Raw genomic sequence first — 19980 nt, 5'->3', positions numbered from 1 at the left:
AAATTATCTTGAAGGTTTTTCTCTCTCTCTCTCTACTATCTACTTTCGAATGAAACATATGGATTTGACATTTTTAAAATATTAACGTCACATAGTATTTACATTTTAAATAATAAATATGCCATTGACATATTGAAAACGTTCAGACATGACCTTAATGTAGTGGGTATTAAATATTCTCATTTCTCAAAGTTATTTTCAGCATTATTATTTCATACACAGGAAATACATATTTTGTAGGCACAAATATTAATTAGTACAAATTTGTATTAATGTGTGCATTTTCACAAATACATACATATGTATGTAAAAATTAACAATAATCTTAATAAACATGTTAAATTTCTCTTGATTTCCTTAAAGATTTGACCAAATTTAACTATAACTTTATCGAGAGGAATTAAAGATAATAGAATATAATTGTCATAGAGAGCAACGAGGGCAGAATTAAAAATATGGATGAGATAAAACCATACTGCCTCTTGGAATAATGCAACAATGGGTAGAACCACAAAGATCCAATGGGATGACCCTAACGAGCAGGACGAGATGCCTTCTCAAAATGAGCAAATCTGAGGTTAGTATGATGGGACGTTTTCTGAGTGAATACACAGGATTACGGGAATGGCTATACATACGTATTCAGACGAATAGAGATCATATAGAGAGAACAGTGAAATTTTGGAGCACTTTCATTATCATTGTCAGGCTTTCGCTGACCAATGACCCTCACGAACTTTGATTGGAAAATTCTTAGGAATTAGGTCCAGGAAATCGAGATTCTGAACATCGGACGACAATATATTCAGTGAAAACTATATAAGGTTTTTGTTTTTACCAACAAAATATTTTCTTGAAAAGCAGCGCACAATAGGCCCGATATTCCTGCTATATCCTGCTATCAACATAACCTAAGAAAAATACAATATTTCCTTAAAAATGTCGCAGGTTATTATGTATTGAAAAACTTTATAAATTTCCCTGGAATGTATAATTTTTAATATCAGTTGCCGGGAGTGAAAAACGTCTGGAATACAATCGATATAAACTGGCCTACATATTGTTTAAAACATTTTTTTATATTTTGCTTCCATACTTAAACATTAGAGTTCTTATTCATAACAATTTATCAAATTTTCATACAAATTTTGTTCTATAAACCTTTGATAAATTCTTATGAATAAGGTAGTAGGAGTACATCTTTTGAAAAACAAAAAACATTTCTTTATTTCTAATTAGTTCCTCGTAATATTCCCAGTTTGGGAATTCTTTCTTTATAGCTACAAGCATTATAAAAAAGTTCTTCTGGAAGTAGAAAATACTAGTCCTTGTGCTATGTTGTAGCGAGGATGTGGTAATTTTGAAAGCATTATTATTTAATGCTTAACTACAATATTTATTTTCCCCTTTTTAAAGAAAGCATTGTTTATAATCTGTGTTAGTAAGTTTCAGCATTTTTCATTTTTATATGTTTGTTTGTATGTATGTATATTTTTAATCCTGCAACAATTGCAAAAACATATTTTTTTCTTTTCCTTTAACCCTCTGAGTGTATGACTGTTAACGGTATATTTCTTATTTCAAAGAGAACTGAATTTTTTATAATTTTCACAAAAACATTTTTACGAACACACGCGCTCTCACACTTCTACGGGCATTAGAATGGTTCAAATGCACTTTTTACAAATATAACCATGTAATAGTCTTCATTCTATCATAATGTCATATACCCAGCAAAAATTTACATTGAAAAGTAAAATTTACTAAAATTGACTTGCAACAGCATTTTAAGTCATTATTTTAACACAGTGATGACTTTGGAGGCACGTACTTACCACGCTCGCTTACAAATAGAAAGTTAAGTAAGTAGTTTTGTACATACGAGGATACGTCCACTGCGTCTACTATTATTTTTTACAACAAAAATAATTTGTTTTCGTTTATGTTAAAAACAAAGTACGAAAACAATATGTCAAGGCTAAAAAGTAAGTACTTACATCACATATTATTCGTAAGTAATTACTGCTACTTACTCCTTTTAAGTAATGCAGACGGTATGTAAGTAGTAGTTATTGAAAAGTAAGTTGTTGAGTAATTACAAGTGATTACCCTGTTTTTGATGGGTATGTACCAGAGATACAAGCCGTCTCGGCTCAAATCGGCGGCGGCTGGTCGCCACCAAGTTTTGACAAGCCGCGCCGACTCAAAAACGTATGTTTTTCTTAAAAAAATTTAAACTGAGTTCCCATTTTTTTCAAACAAATTGAAAAGAGTTGCCACATCAGATACGATGTACTTATACGATCTACTTTGTTCTTATACCCTACACCATTGAGTTGATATGTATTGATGTTTGTAAAAGCACAAAATATTGATTAATCCACATTTAATTATACCAATCGACTCAGAATCTGTTTCGAAGTCCATTTACCTATGTCCGTCCATTTGAATCTTGCAATCGCACTTTTGAAAATATGTACTTCAATCAAATTTTGTATCTAGCCTTTTGACTTCGCTCCATTAATTTGCCAAGCGCCAATATAAATGTGTTCCGAAACTGGACATAAAAAGTAATAAATGCGCGAAAGTAGAAACATAATTGTTAAAAATATATTCTTAATTTATACCATATACCGCTGAACCACTCTAATATGTATACCATAGTATTCGAATTGTCGTACCTACTATGTTTTAAAATCTTAAAGTTGTACTACGTCTGAAAGTGACATGAAAATGTACATGAAGAACAAATGAAAATAGCAAAAGATAGACAAGTAACACATTTCCTGCAATATAAAAATAGAAATTTACAGGGATAATAAAGTAACTACAAATGGGGACAATTTAAGTAAAAACATGTACCATATACTTATATTTCCAACTTCCTTTACAATCTTCTCGAAAAGTCCAACCTATTTTTACTTCAATATATGAGTTGTTCAAAAGAATAAGAACTGCTGACGCGCCCTACAAGAGCTCCGACAAGCTACAAGTCACTTTAATGATCTAGATTGTCTCAATGATGTTTAAAATTTGTTTAAGTTGTATCTCACAAGAATCTAAAATTTATCAGAAATATTGGAGGAAACTTTTAGAATTAGTATAGTTATTATCATGAGGGGCAGGTGTATTTTAAATCCGCTTTGTTTAATTCGGGAATAATTTAATTAAAACAAAATCTTATTTCTGTTTTTAAACAAGTGTAAAAATAAATCTATCATTTGGAAGATTGTTGGATGATTAATCAGTAAACTGAGTCATTTTTGACTCCTTTGATCACCTAATAAGTTGCGCGTTAAAAAAACGATTCGAAAATGATGACGATAAGTGACTAAAAACTGATTATTTGATATAGTTTGTTGTTTTTGTTTGTAACGGAATAACAACAATTACTCAAAAATTATTCGTAACTCTAATCTAAAATAAGTCGAATCTGATTAGAAAAAGGGCTCATAAAAGATTCTTTCAGAAGAGTTGTGTGGCCTAAACTGAGTCAGAACTGATCAGAAGTGGGGCTCATAAATGATAGAAAGAAATAAATACAAAAGTCACTCGTATGTGATAAAAAATTTCAGAAAATGCTAGCTGGGGTTATTCTAAAAAAAGTCGTCTTAGCACCATTAGACGACTTCAATCGTGCTCCTGACTCTTTTAGTCTATTATGCGATTTAGCAGATATACAATTGATATAAATGTTAAGGTCGTGTATAATTGTCGTTGCCTCCAGACTGGATTGATTTTTGCCTAAGTAAGTGATTCTGAAAACATTGTACACTAACATTGCACAGTGGGGTCTCCCTGAACAAAACTTGGCATTAACTAAGCTATAATGTTTTGGTATAAATTATGGGTATCGATGGATAGAGGAAGTCCTCTAGATACGAAGTAAAAAAGAAAAAGTTGCACTTTTAAAAATTTCAAAAAAACATAAATATCTATAAAAAATTGTATTTTAAAAAGTCGTTAATAATTAAATCTTTGTCTGTAAAGACGATTTAAAATAACACCTTTTCATACATAACAATAGTATATTTGTTACAAAAAAAGGAAATTTTTAGAAACTTGTATTAAATGGTAGATTCGTACAAAAAAAGTTATGGTATTAAATAATAAAAAAAACTTGTAGAAAAATATACATAAAAACATAAACTTTGCTGCATCATCTAAAGGCCTATACAATAAAAATGGGAAAACTAATGATGGGGTTATACAGAAAAAAGTCTTATCTTTCCAGGCATATTTAATTTTTTATCAAAAAAATTATTTCTAAATATTTACTTTATGCCAAGTTTACTTAAAGGAGACCCCAATGTGCAGTGGCTACTATAAGTTCAGAAAAAATATCACCTAAATAGCAAAAGGTACCATTTTAAAAGCTTTTTGGTACACTTTTAAAATAGTATTATACACCACTTGATTATTATACTAAAAGAAACATTCACATAAAAACATATGGCTCAGTTTGTTATTAATTATTTAACAAATGACTGACTTCCAAAGACAGTTTATACAAAGAGTTGTAAGAATATATCTATGTGTATATGTTAGTAGAATATAACGGTATTGGAATATATCGTCAATTAAAATTAAATAAGACCTAAGTAATATTTGAAAATTTCGCAAAGGACTATTTAAAGGACTATTTATTCAGTTACTTATTAATTTTCTAAAATAATTACATAAAACTCCTATATGTTTCAGCTAACGATAAAAAATAAGTTCTCACGTGTTGTTTAAAATATGGATTATGATATATACAGTGAGACACAATTATGATCCTAGCAAAAACTTTAATTAACACCTAACTAAAATTTACTTACACAATAGCATTTTAAGTTATTATTTATACACGGTGATATTGGATATTGGAGGTAAGTACTTACTAGGCTCGCTTACAAATAGGGAGTTAGGTAAGTGCTTCCTTCGAACTCCTGCGAATAATGAGTTAAGTAAGTAGTTTTGCTTTTAAGAAACAAATCCTACACGGATATGTCGTGTGTGTCTACTATTAGTTTTCACAAAAAACAAGTAAGAGTTCTATATTAGGCTGTGCCGAATCCGTTATACCCTTCACCATGATGTATTAAAAAACAGTCAGTACGAATTTTATTACAAAAAATCAAAAAATACCAATTGTATCCGATTTTATACGTTCTAACTTAATCCGGGCTCTACATGCTTAATTTCATATTTCTAGGTTCAATATTATAAAAATTTCAAAAAGTACCTTTTGAAGAACGAAAAAGTGCCAAAAACTTCCCTTTTATGGGTTCCCACTTAATCCAGGCTCTACATAATGTTTCTAGGTTCAATATTACAGAAAATTCAAAAAGTACCTTTTGTAGAACAAACAAGTAAGAGTGTTATATTCGGCTATGCCGAATCTTATATACCCACCATCAAACCTCGTTTGACTCGAATGAAACTTACTTATGTCGAATTTCATCTATATATTCGTATTATTAGGCCAGTTATAAGCGTTAAAGGAATTTTCTGAAGGGGACCTTATATGGGGGGTAGGGTCAATCATGGACCGATCAACATAAAATTTTTTAGATAGATTTTGACTCGTATGAAACTTACTTATGACGAATTTCATCTATATACTAGAATTTTTAAGCCAGTAATGAGCGTTAAAGTCATTTTCTGAAGGGGACCTTATATGGGGGGTAGGGTCAATTATGGACCGATCCTCATAAAATTTTGCACAGTGATTTTGGATCACAAGAAACTTACTTATGTCGAATTTCATCGCTATATTCGTATTTTTAAACAAGTTATGGCTGTTAAAGCTGCTTTTCGAGGGCCACTTGTATGGGGGCTATCCGAAAACGTGGACCGATATTGCCCATTTTCAATACCAAACAAACCTTACCTATAAGAAATATTTATGTGAAATTTCAACCCTCTAGCTCTTTCCATTCGGACTCTATCGTGCTTTCAACAGACAGACAGACAGACGGACGGACGGACAGACGGACAGACGGACAGACATGGCTAGATCGTCTTAGAATTTAATGAGGACCCAGAATATATATACTTTTGTGGGTCTATGACAAATATTTCGATGTGTTACAAACGGAATGACAAAATCAATATACCCCCCATCTTTTTTGATGGTGGGTATAAAAAGCACCAAAGAAAAAGTACCTTTTTATAAGTTCTTACCTAGTCAAGGTCCTACATGCTAAATTTCAAATTTCTAGGTTCAATATTATAGACAATTCAAAATGTACCTTTTGTAGAACGAAAAAGTACCAAAAAGTCCCATTTTATGTGTTCTGGCCTAATCCGGGCTTAAAAAGTACCTTTTGTAGAACAAAAAAGCACCAAAGAAAAAGTACCTTTTTATAAATTCTTACCTAGTCAAGGTCCTACATGCTAAATTTCAAATTTCTAGGTTCAATATTATAGACAATTCAAAATGTACCTTTTGTAGAACGAAAAAGTACCAAAAAGTCCCATTTTATGTGTTCTGGCCTAATCCGGGCTTAATTTAATGTTTCTAGGTTCAATATAATAGAAAATTCAAAAAGTACCTCTTGTATAACGAAAAAGTACCAAAAAGTCCCCTGTTATGTGTTCTGGCCTAATCCGGGCTCTACGTACTTAATTTCATGTTTCTAGGTTCAATATTATAGAAAATTCAAAAAGTACCTTTTGTAGAGCCATAGTAGTGAGGTTGGGCGACATTATGTCGGGGTAGATTGAGCTTGCTCATGACACCTGTCTTTCCCCAACGTGACTACTTTGGCAAGAGATTAGATAGCTCGAGTACTTGAGCAAAGTGCTTGTACATGGACCGGCATATCCATGTACAAAAATTGCGACCTGCGTGTAACAAACACAAAGGGGCAGTGGTGAGTTGTTTACTTGATACTCACCCAGTGGTTGAAAAAGTACCACCGTGAGATAGGGCTACACGCCAGGTACGCACGTAAAGCACTTCGACTTCAAACACACAGACAGACAGACAGACGGAAATAAATCGACTCCGCTATCTATAAGGATCCAGAATATATATACTTTATAGGGTCGGAAAATTATATTATAGAAATTAGAAACGGAATGACAAACTTATATATACCCTTCTCACGAAGGTGAAGGGTATACAAATTGAAAACAAAATATGTCAAGGTAATTAGTACACATGTAAAGGGGCGATCGGTGGAAACCGCGTTAAACGAAGTTGTCCAATATATTTAGGTGAACTCTTCGATAGCAAACTGTATACAATGGCGGTATGCATTAACATTGAAGACGCCTTCAATAACGTGCACACTGATACTCTTATCCGATCCTTAGAACAGTTTTATGTTGACCAGGTGCTCCGTATCTGGATAAACTACATGCTAAGGAATGGATAAGCTGCGAGATGTATGATATAACTAGGTGACATTTTATCACCTTTTCACTGGGTAACCACGATTAATAGCCTCCTAAGGACTCTAACCGAGAAAGGACTTAGAACTGTCTTTCATGCAGACGATGTCTTAATACATCTAAGAGGAAAGGATCCAAATTACTTGAATACTGAATACGGCCTTGAGCTGGGCTAAACCGAGAGGCCTCATACACACTTCTTATTTCAATGTTAACTCGGCGAAAGTGAAAATCTGTCTTTTCACAAGAAAGACAACAATTTCTATGAACCTGAACCTGTTTCCTAGGCAAGGAGTAATCCTTGACCGGAAATTAAAATGGAGACACCACATAGAGGAAAGGATAAACAAATACTACGTCAACCAAGGCTCAGGAAACGTTGTAGATATTCCACCTATTGAAAAATATATATATATAAGATATAAGGCTGCTCTTACATATTAACCGGCAGCAAGAAGGCAATTAGGGCGATATCAGATAATAAAATCAAGCCGTATTGGATTGTAAGAAAGCTCTAACCGAATACACTCTCATAGGTAAGGTTTACAGTAGTCGGCAACGAAAGAGCGAATATAATAACTTTAAAGGAAAGGGAGCTCGAGGTAGTTAACCTGACGAACTCAAAACCATTTGACGCAACGAGAGCAGATTTGTGAATATGGGTGAGAGAAACCCATTCTTGGAATATTGAAACGGTGGATAGAACCACAATGATTCTATGGGGTGACCCTAACAAGAACAGGATGAGACTTCCTCAAAATGAGCAAGTTTGAGGTAAGTACAATAGTATGTATTCTCAATACACAGGATTATGGGCACAGCATGTAGAAAGGACAGTGAAACTCTGGAGCACTTTATTTGCCATTGTCAGGCTTTTAACGAAATTAGATCCAAATATCTTGGGAGTTTTATTATTCCGGATATAACAAACCTTACGAACACTGATTGAAAAATTATTAGGAATTATGTCCAGAAAACTGAGTTTCTGAACATTATCCATGAAAAGGCCCGTTAGTGGCCATGTGTATTTCTTCGGATTTGATATAGTTACATCAAAATTTTTCTATTTACTACATAAAGTTTTGTACTACATTGTATTTTATAGGAAACAAATATAAATATGACGGTGTCCATGACGACTAGGATGATGATAGCAACAACTAGTATCAGATACTAAATTAATACATACGACATACATACATGCATATGTATGTATTTGCTAGTAGTTGCTGGTGGGAAACGTGAAAGACCAGAATGCATACAATTGCAAAATTTAACCCTTTTTTCCTCTAAACGGTTATTTAAGGCTCAGTGTTCCAAATTAAGAAAAATAAACAAAAATTCTATTTTAGTACGATGTCATGCCTTTGGCCGCTCACTCCTCATCTTATATTTTAAATCAGTAAAAAACATTTTCTAGTTTTTTTTTATAGAAAATGAAACAGAAAAAATACGAAACAAAACAGAGAAATAAATACAAAAAAAGAATATAGAACGAAAAATATAAAAACAGCTGCAGTATTTTTTATTTCATTACATTCCACAACCACCAAATATTTAGATGATGCCTCCATCCGCTTTGTTCAACACAAATATTTCATATACTACATGATATGAAACAAATAAGAAAAATAAAATGTTTCTGCCACAACGACTATACGAATGCACTCTTCATTGGACTCTGTACAATGGGTTTAACTATTTTTTAATCTAGCAGAATATTCAAATGCCTTGTTTGTTCGGGTAAAGGAAATAGAGTTTCTTTTATGTGTTTTCTTCTTACCTTTTATTATGTTTTCTTCTTACCAAGTAAAAAAAAATAGTATAAAAATTTATAGATCGGTTGAAATATTATGAGATGATTCGCTGGTAATTTTGCCTACTTAAATACAGTTTCTTAGTTCACCATCATTGGTGGAACTTTTTTTCTATGAAACGCAACTATTCATTTCTTGCTACTACTTGTGATGCTAATACATTTACATACATCCCCCGAAGTGCGTTTGGATTTCTGCTCCAGCTTTTTAAGATGTGATAGGCCCTTAACACACTTTGAGAGGAATGTATGAGTCGAGAGATTCTGATTTTTCTTTTAGTCGTCTTTTATTGTGTTTCAAGTCCCCAATTCTGACAGTTTTGTAGGAAGGACCCTCGTACAGAAAGGTATTTGATCCAATAATAACGGCACCCTTAAACCAACCCAGCAAAATCTTTACTTACCCGGTAAGTAGGCAAGTAATATTGGAGCAAAGTGTAAGTACTTTCTTTTTGGGTGAATAACTACTTATTTTTGTTTGACGATGACCAAAAAATAACTGGTTACAAATGTGCTTACCAGACTTTTCCGGATTTAAAACCGGCTTTACAGTTATTTTCTGTGTTTATTAGTCTATTCTATTACCCAAATGCTCCATTAACAAGTTGTTTTGTGGTGCTATTTGGAATAGCTTTTACACAAAGGTAAAAATCAATATTTATTCAAAAATCTTCTAATATCAACTAGGTTTAAAACCATTAATTAACTTATTAGACATACGCTCTATACATCTGGCCTATACAAAAAAATGAAATTATTTTATTAAAAAATACCACTCATTACCAAGTAATGTGTGAAATAACTACATTACCTGCAATACTCATTACCAAAATGTGAAAATATTTTACTGGGAAATAGCAGCTCACAGCGAGGTCGTCAACTAGGATCCTCTAAATATATCCTGTTTTAACTGTACCCCCAATTTGACTTGCAGCTCAGGTGATGGTGTAATACTGGTTGATTATTTCAGTTTTACTCTCAGATACCTGCATCACTTAAAACGACGTTCTTTGGAAATCACTGGATCGTTAATTTCTACTCCATATACCCTCTAAAATAGAAACTATATAATTGCATCTTAACGAAAATACAATCAACACGAAAGATAAATTAAATCATTATCCTATTTAAAACACACTGCCTACTATAGAGTACTCATAATGATTCCAAAACCAACAGTAACAAAAATAAAATACATCAACTCTAAGAACAAAACTGGAAAAAAATAAATGAAAACATTTCTACGGATATGTTTTCTTTACACTTTGTTTGTGATGACTCCTTACTCCTGCAACGACGCCGTCTGGTAGTAATTTGTGTTGATTTCCTAGGTTCCACTCTCATACGTACGTAAAGCTTCACCTTCACCGCACATATTATAATAATGTCCTGCCTTGCCCTGCCACTGTTAGTTTTTCCTAGCCCAGTCTTAGCATGTTGCAACCTCAAGCTCATTCTTCTCAGTTTTATTCCTTGATTTTGCTGTTGTTGTTCTGCTATAAACATCTGTGTAAAGGTTTGAGTGTTTGAGTATTTGTGTGTGATTATTGTCCTACTCATGATTTTAAGTATATAGTAGTTGTTGCTGCTTATAAATATTATTGTTGTAATTGCTGCTGTTGCTGTCTGTCATACCTCGTCGAATCGAAAAAATGTGCCGCAACACGTTTTTCTAATGTTCGTTTCAAACTAATTTCACGTGACGTCTTTAGTTGTAAAAGCCAACAAATCGTATCCTTATTTTTCTTTTTTTATTTTGTTCCATTTTCTTTGCTTAAATTTTAATAAAGAGAAAACTAAATTAAGAGAAACATTCTATAAGAGAATCAATTGCATACTACTTATTACATATTCAGTAGAAAAACTCAATATTACAACTGAATACTGGTTACAATCTTTAAATTTTATTACATATACATAAATTTATTTAAATGCTTAGTTTTTTAGAACAACTTCACTTCCAAAGTCTGGATCTGCCATATATTGTTATAGTTAGCAAGTATTCAATATTAAATTATTGAATCAAATATCAAATGTAATTAATTAACACTTTAACATATTTATCATAGGATTTTTAGTTTCGAAATACCCCAATATCCCTCTTGGAAATTTACTAAGAATAACTTCCAATAATCATATTGTAATCATTGATCGTGCTAACGAATCTATAGTGTGCTTCGGTAGGTTAGTTGGAGGTGTTCTAGTCTGACAGAACGGAGGTCGTGATTTCGATTTACATCAAAGACTCTTGTAAAGAAAGCGCAAAAGACCGTTTATAATTCTTCCGATCTAAGATACATCCTTTCAAACTATCTCACTAACTTCCTCTAATATTTGATCGCGTGCATACAGTCTAGAAAGAAACATTCAAACTTTACGTAACTGATATCAACTTAGTGAGCAAAAGAACGATATATATGTGTTATATGGTGCGCAATGCTACTGAAACCAAAGGTTATCCGGGTCCAATCTTCCATTACAACCATTAGGTTTATCCACTAGCCTTGGGTCCTATATTGAAGACCCAGAAACAGAAATAAGTATATACTACAGTTTATCACAATACTGGCTTTCAGGCAGATGTCCGAGCAATAACGTAGTCCGTAAATTGGATTAGATTAAATATAGCGCCAACAGGGGTTAACATATTTACCGACAGCCAGAAGACAATTAGGGCGATATCATGTGATAATGTTAAACCTAAGACCGTATGGGATTGCAACGAGAACTGAATTAAAAATATGGGTAAGAGAATCCCATAAGACATCTTGGAAGGTAAAACCACAAAAATTCTATGGGGTAACCCTAACGAGAGTAGGAATAAAAGCCTCTTCAAAATGAGCAAGTATGATGATACGTATTCTGAGTGGACACGCAAGATTACGGGTACAGCTTTACAAAATTGGACGTGCGGATTAAGACTTATGTAGAGCAGGTAGAGAGAGAGGTAGTGAAACTCTGGAGCAATTTGCCACTGTCAGGCTTTCGTCGATATTAGAACCAAATATCTTGAAAGTGATATTATTCCGGATATAACATACCTCAAGAACACTGATTGGAAAATTCTTGGGAATTACATCCTGGAATCTAAGTTTCTTAATATCGGGCGATAGTACATTCAGTGAATACCACATATTTACATGAAAATGTTTGTTCGTCAATATCGAGCACAACATTTCAGATAGTGGATTAGGTGTATTTTTTCTGTCCTCCTATCAACCTAACCTAATATGTCCACTAACAAGTAAAAACTCCTTTTCAACAAACGCACTTAGTTGGTTTGAATGATTTTCCTGATTCATATAAAAAAGATTTGAAATTTTTTATTTGTAACCTTTGGCTTCCAATATCATACATGGGATGAATGGTGGTAACCTTTATCAGACAAAACCATGTGCCTACTTTCATTAAGCTATCTTGGGCTTAAGAAATAATGGTTAAATGAAAATTTCCCCACTCCATATATAAGATCCCCTTCAGAAAATAACTTCAATGCTCATAACTCGCTTAAAAATGCCGCAATACCAATGAAGTTTGACATGCACAAGTTTTATAAGAACATAAATCTGCTTAAAGGAAGCGCTTCATAATTGACCTTACCACCCATAAAAATGCCCTTACAGAAAATTACTTCAAAGTTCATAACTTGTCTAAAAGTACAAGTATAGCAATGTAATTCGACATGAACAAGTTTCATAGACAATAGAATCTTTTACTTAATTTTATAAGGAGTTAGTCCATAATTAACCCTACCCTAAAGTTCCCTCTTAAAAATGAATAACTATGAAATACGACATAAACAAGTTTAATACAAACTTAATTTTATAGGAATCGATCCCATTGACCCTATCCCTTATAAGCACCCTTTCAGAAAATTACTTTAAAGATTATAACTTGCTTAAAATTAAAGATAAACAAGTTTTAAAAGAACTTAAATCTATCTGTCAAATTTAGTAGGACCATATTGGATCGAGTACTGGATCCAATGTGGACTGATTATAAGGTCCACTTCAGAAAATTACTTAGGCACCTATAACATGCTTAAAATTCCTAATAATTTTCCAATCAGTGTTAGTCAGGAAAGTTATTTCCGGAATAACATCACTTCCAAGATATTTGGATCTATCTTCGACGAATGCTTGACAGTGGAAAAGAAAGTGCTCCAGAGTTTCACTGTCCTCTCTACATGCTCTACATTTGTCTGAATCCGCACTGCCAATTTATTATAGATGTGCTCGTAATCCTGTGTGTCCACTCAGAATACGTACCATCATACTAACTTCAGACTTGCTCATTTTGAGGAGATTTCTCGTCTTGTTCTCATCAGGGTCACCCCATAGGATCTTTGTGGTTCTACCCACCGTTTCATTACTCCAAGAGGCCTTATCGGATTATCTCACCCATATTTTTAATTCAACTTTTGGTGCATCGAATGGTTTTGCATTCGTCAGGTTAACTACCTCGAGCTCCCTTCAGAGATACAAGCCGTGACGGCTCAAATCGGCGGCGGCTGGCCGCCGGTAATATTTTGCAAGCCGCGTCGACGTCTTTCGGCTCAAAAGCTAAGCCGGCTTAAACGTAGCCGCTGATAAAGATTAGAATCACACATGTATTTCAGAACATAATTTCACCAAATTGAACGGAGTTGCCACTATTTTAAATTCTTATGGCAAATTGAAAAGAGTTGCCACACAATATTGTGCTAATATTAAAATAGTGAAAACTTCTATAAATGTCCATTTTCTGCAGAAAAAACTTATATAGAGACAGGTTTCTATGTAACAGACTATTATACAAAGATTTTTCAATATAATAAACCTTATAAGGTCAATTTCTAAAGAAAAAGTTAAATTGAGCCGACAAATTAAGCCGCCGCCGACCCAAAAATGGTTGCGCCGCCGCCGCCGATCATTTCGCATCCCTTCCCTTTAAAGCTATTACATTCGCCCTTTCGTTGCCGACTACTCCCGAGTGTTCTGGTACCCTTACCTTTGGACCAAGACATTCTATCTGGGATCAGAGTTTCAAAGTTTCCGATACATTCTGTGTCTAGTATGCGATCAGGCACATCCGATGATTGTGTATAACCTTCCAATGTGTCCAGTATACATTGATGACGTGTCCTATAACCGCTTTTGGCCAGTGAGCCTAAAGTAAAGAGACGTTCGGCTGTAAGCGCCGCCTCATATTTTAAATATATTTCAATGGGTGGAATATCTAGCAACGTTTCCAGAACTTTGGTTGAAGTACCTAGTACACATGAAGTAGTACCCTGTAGTAGTTTGATATTACACGTTTTCTCCAAAGCAGTCCACCAGATTATTAAAGCATTAGCTAAAATTGGTCTAATTACACTTTTATAAAGCCAATTTGTCATAGTAGGACTAAGACCCCATGTCATGCCTATAATTCTCCTACATATCGCCCAGCACCGATGTGCCTTGTTGATCTTATCCTCTATGTTCGACATAGCCGAATATCAAATTATTACATGTTCTTATATAATTTATTAATGATTTATTTACGTGAAATTTGCACTTCTAATTAATATTGAAACTATGATTTTCGAGTTATGTATATTATTACATATTTCTTTGAACACAGATACATATGTTCATATAACGAATGGTACAAAAAGTAATCAGTGGATCGTCACATATTTTCTTTCACACAAATAGTAAAACTCATTAATTATAAAATATGTACAATGTAAATCTATTAGTTTATGTAAATGTTCTATTTATTGCATTTTCCTTTTTATTGGAAAAACTATTTCAAACAAATTCAATTAATTTGAGATTACAAATAATAATAAAAAAGAAAAAAAAAATTTTTAATTAGCAATTTATACGTAATGCTTTATAAATAAGAAAAAAACTTATTATTTAACAGATTTCCAAAGTGAACTTTAAAAAGGAAAACGTTATTAGCATAAAATGTTCTTAATATTTTCTAGATTTTTGTTTTATTTTTTATTTTTCACATAACTAAGGGCGATAACTTTTCTGAACTTACATATTTAATCAAATTGATTGATGTTTGACATTATTTAAATGATTTAATTGTGTATTTTAGTTTTTGATTAAACAAATATTAAAGCTGCTGATAGTGTTATAGGTTTATGTATGCAGTTACAACATCCCAGCAAAAATATGGTAATGATTTCTACTTAGGTTAGGTTAGGTTGATAGGAGGATGTATACTACATCAAATCCGAAGAAATACACCTAGGCCACTATCGGGCCTCCTTTTTGTCAAAACTAATAGCTGTAGTAATCGTAGTAAGTACTTACAAAACTGCCGACATGTAAGCACGCTGGAAAATAAGAGTGGGATCAATGACGAAAACAAATTTTCTTGGTCATTTCTACTGAAACCTAAAAAATTACCAATTTACCAAATTAGGTCTATAGTATAAAAATAAAAAACGTTTAAATTCAAATTTATTTTTAAATATGTTTACAAACATCTATATGTATGCACGATATATTTAGTATAAAATAAACGAAAACAGAAAACTAAAAAAACGCCAATTACCCTGAACTTATGAATATAATTTTTTTATTTGTTTTCTCTCTTTTTTTTCGTTTCATTTGATAGCGTGTCTGGAGGAAGACTGTATTGATTTTCAAGGTAATTCGGTAAATCACGGCATGCTATATGTACCAGGGCCAGGTGTGTGCAGTCTATGTGTGTGTTACCATTCGGAGCCTTTGTGGTGTAAAGCAATTTACTGTGATCCCCCCTACGTAAGTATTCCTTGGAGTATGACTGAAGGACTAACTAATTTTTACTTAGTTCATACTAGTTTAATATAGTTGTTGTTTTTTTTTTTTTTGTTGATGTAGTCTTGATTTTGACATTGACACTTAAGCAGTTATTATTTTAATTTACATGTTTTTCCTTCAAATTTATTTTAATTTTTTTTTTTCAATTTCATGACCAATGAAATGTAAAGTTTTGTAAAAACTTTCGTGTTGGAGAGAGATGTTGTGAATTTGAATGTTTAGATCCACCGGGTGAAGATGATAAATATCGGGTGTGTTTATTTATTTATAGTTTGTTTTATTTTTATTCATATTATTTGTTATTTTTAAACAGGAACGTATGCGCAAAAGGGCTGAAATTTTAGCTGGCAATAGTACGGCCTCCCCTACTCTAAGTCCACTGGCGGTTTCCACCATTATGTTAACATTCTTGGGCAACACGTATCTCAATTTATAACTTGAGCCAAATATTAAATAAGTAACCAGGTGTTTAATTAGATAAATTCAATTTAAAATAATTTAGGACCAGTTTTTTAGTTTTAATTAAAAAAAGAAAACTCAACAATAAATAAATTTTAGTCATTTCAAGACACTAAAGAACTGGACCTTTAATGTAAAAAATTAAAAAAACAATTAACTAATACCAAATATTAAAATCCCTAAAACCTAAAATATAAAACTGAAAACACTCCCAAAACGAATTGTTATAAATATGAAATAATTAAATATTTAATAAAAACCAAAAAAGAAAATTAACAATTCTTAGCATTAGTTAACTTTTAATTAGCACACTTTTTTATATAAATAACAAACTAAAATTTAATAAAAAAAAAAACATTTTAAAATTTCAAATATTTAATAATTTCCCAAATATAAAAAAATCCCTAAAATAAATACAAAAAAACAACTGCAACCAAATATGTAATATGATTAAAAAAATAAATCTTTTTTTAATAAAAAAAATTTCAAATATAAAAAAAATAAATCAAATGTAACCAATTTATGATGATAATGATAATAATTTTAATAGTAGACTAAATATGAAACGAAATATGAAAAAAAACAAACAGTTATAAAAAACATTTTTAACATTTAATATTAAAAAACAAAAATAATCTAACAACAATTTCAAAAATAATTCTCTATAAAATAGACTTTAATCCAAAATATAAATAAAATAATAAACAAGGAAATCAACTATTGTACAACATACTTATAAAGTACTACACACACGCATACATACAAACATGTACATTAAATATTACAAAAAAAAAAAATATACTATTCATTTTAAATTACAGGTTACTCACAGTTTGTTGTAAAGTAAAAAGATATAAAATTTTAAGAAAATACCACCATTTTGTTAGAATCAACTGCCACACTAATAATATACATGTTAAACCTAATAATCTTTCAAAATTAACAGTTTTTTTATAAATAAAGAAAAATGATATCGGTTGCCGGACACTCTACACTGAAAATAATCCCCGCTTAACAGCTTAAATACAATTGGAACCGCTGTCGACAAACCACACAAAAAGAGCGAGCGACGAATTAAAATTAAGCTACTGTCGATAGACCACAAAAAATCAATGCAAAATGATGTTATTTTTTAAATTATAATTATTTTTTAAGAAATAAATAGAAATGATTAAAAAATTATTCAAAACAAAATACGGGAACAAATATAATATGTTTTCTCATTTTAATTTATATTTATTTCATTCAAAAAATGCGCATTATAACAACCCTGTTTTTGCAATTTTGCATGATTTTTAGCAAAATATTATGAATATATGGCAACGCTGCAACATAAAAATAAGAAATAGGAAAAAGTTGTTAAGAAATTTTATTCCCTAAAGTTAAGCATGGATTATTTTCAGTGTATATTTTGTGACCATATCCTCAAAATTTATTTCGCTTAATAGAGAATCTTTACAGAAGTATATATCGTCACCTAAAACCCAAACGCCCCTATTTAACATTTTTAAAATTTCACAAGATAAGCAAAAAACTATTGAAATTAAAATGTTTGTTTCTATCAACGCGATTTATTTGTAGTAAATAAACAATGGCGTATATAAAAATGGATAAATTGGACTCTTTACCTTTAATATTTAAATTTTTGTTTGTCAATAAAATCGCTAATTTTGAACGGATGCTTGACCAAGACATTTCAACGTTTCAAAGTTTCCGACATATTCTGTGTCTGGTATGCGATCAGGCACGTCCTATGACTGTGTATAACCTTCCAATGTGTTCAGTATACATGACGACGTGTCCTATAACGGCTGTAAGCGCCGCCTCATATCTTAAATATGTTTCAATGGGTGGAATATCTGGTAACGTTTCCAGAGCCTAGGTTGAAGTAGTACACATAACACCACTTTTACCCAAGCAGCATGTACGCTAAACTCCCTGTAAGAGTTTGATATTATAGTTTTTGTCCACCAGATTATTAAAGCATAAGCTAGAATTGGTCTAATTACACTTTTATAAAGCCAATTTGTCATAGTCATGACTATAGTTATCCTACATATCGCCCAGCATCGATGTGCCTTGTTGATCCTATCCTCTATGTGAAATCTCCATTTTAATTTCCGGTCAAGGATTACACCTTAGTACTTAACTTTGTCTGCCAGCGGTATCTTCTTGCCAAGGAGGCTATTAATCGTGGTAACCCAGAGTGTCTTGGTCAAGTGGAACATTAGAGCAAATACCAGTAGGAATCCGTTGTAACACGGATGGCTCTAAATTGGGGGACAAAGTGGGCCTGGGATTCAATTTTGAAGACCCAAAACAGAAATATACCACCGTTTTCCTAATCATAACACAAGCTTCCAGGCAGAAGTCCGAGCAATAACGGAATATGTTAATTGGTTTAGAATATATATGGGCTTAATATATTTACCGACAGCCAGATGGCAATTAGGGCGGTATCAGGAGATAGAATCAAATCTAAGACCGTATTGGATTGTAAGAAAGCCTTAACTGATTATTTTCCCAGAGGTAAGGTTTCATCATATGGGTACCAGGCCACTTGTGAGTAGTCGGCAACGAAAGGGCGAATGTAATTGCTATAAAGGGAAGGGGGCTCGAGGTAGTTAACCTGACGAACGCAAAACCTTTCGACGCAACAAAAGCTGAACTAAAAATATGGGCGAGAGAATCCTCTTGGAATAATGAAACGGTGAGTCGAACCACAAAGATCCTATGGGGTGGCCCTCAAAATTTGGAAGTCTGAGGTTAGTATGATGGCACGTATTCTGAGTGGACACACAAGATTACGAGCTCATCTACACAAAATTGGACGTGCGGATTCATACGAATGTAAAGCATGTGGAGAGGACAGTGAAACTCTATAGCACTTTCTTTGCCACTGTCAGGCATTCGTCAAAGTTAAATCCAAGTATCTTGGAAGTGATGTTATTCCAGAAATAACATTCCTGACTAACACTAATTGGATAATTAGGAATTTCGTCCAGGATACTAAATTTCTGAACATGGAAACATAATACATTCAGTGAATTATTTTCTTTCGTGAAAAGGAGCGCACAAAAGGCTCGATAGTGGCTTAGGTGTATTTTTACGGATTTGATGTAGTATACATCCTTCTATCAACCTAACCTAACCTTGGTCGGAGGAGTCCAATTTTTTATGTAGTTAGGTCCGTTTGCGTTTCAGGTAACTATATGTATGTATATCTATAAATAACTTTTACTATCAGTACTTCTGGCAAATCTTGATTTAGGAACCTTTTATTAATAAATCTATCAAATGTTGTAAATTTCTGCCTAAAGAACAGAAATGAAACTTTATCAGATCATATGGGCATCATTAAATTAACATTACAATAGGAATAGTTTTTCTTGGACCAGCACTCATTGTATTACCACTACTCATGCAGTGCATTGTATTGGAACTGGGAAAATTGATGGTGAGAAGGAGGATAGAGGGAGTAGTGTTTAAATATGTTTACAGTGGCAGAAAATACTTCTGCAGGAAGTTTGTTCC

The 19980-nt window shown here is 32.5% G+C and overlaps 1 protein-coding gene across 6 annotated transcripts in view; it reads left to right on the top strand.

Annotated features, from left to right (window-relative positions):
• The window catches only part of LOC119616504, a 41406-nt gene extending 24163 nt beyond the window's left edge, over positions 1 to 17243 (top strand). For all 6 annotated transcript variants that reach the window (XM_037972913.1, XM_037972905.1, XM_037972896.1 and 3 more), the window contains exons 3-5: positions 15800 to 15948; positions 16158 to 16238; positions 16301 to 17243. In XM_037972913.1, coding sequence (XP_037828841.1) covers positions 15800 to 15948; positions 16158 to 16238; positions 16301 to 16423 — 353 coding nt within the window. In that variant the 3' untranslated portion in view covers positions 16424 to 17243. The remainder of the gene's footprint in view (positions 1 to 15799; positions 15949 to 16157; positions 16239 to 16300) is intronic.
• The last annotated feature ends 2737 nt before the right edge of the window (positions 17244 to 19980 follow it).

The sequence above is a fragment of the Lucilia sericata genome, unplaced genomic scaffold, assembly GCF_015586225.1.
Source record: "Lucilia sericata isolate MDLA Ls3-8-SP2 unplaced genomic scaffold, ASM1558622v1 Contig000003F_arrow, whole genome shotgun sequence".
Taxonomy (NCBI): domain Eukaryota; kingdom Metazoa; phylum Arthropoda; class Insecta; order Diptera; family Calliphoridae; genus Lucilia; species Lucilia sericata.
This window is presented reverse-complemented; position numbering and strand designations above follow the sequence as displayed.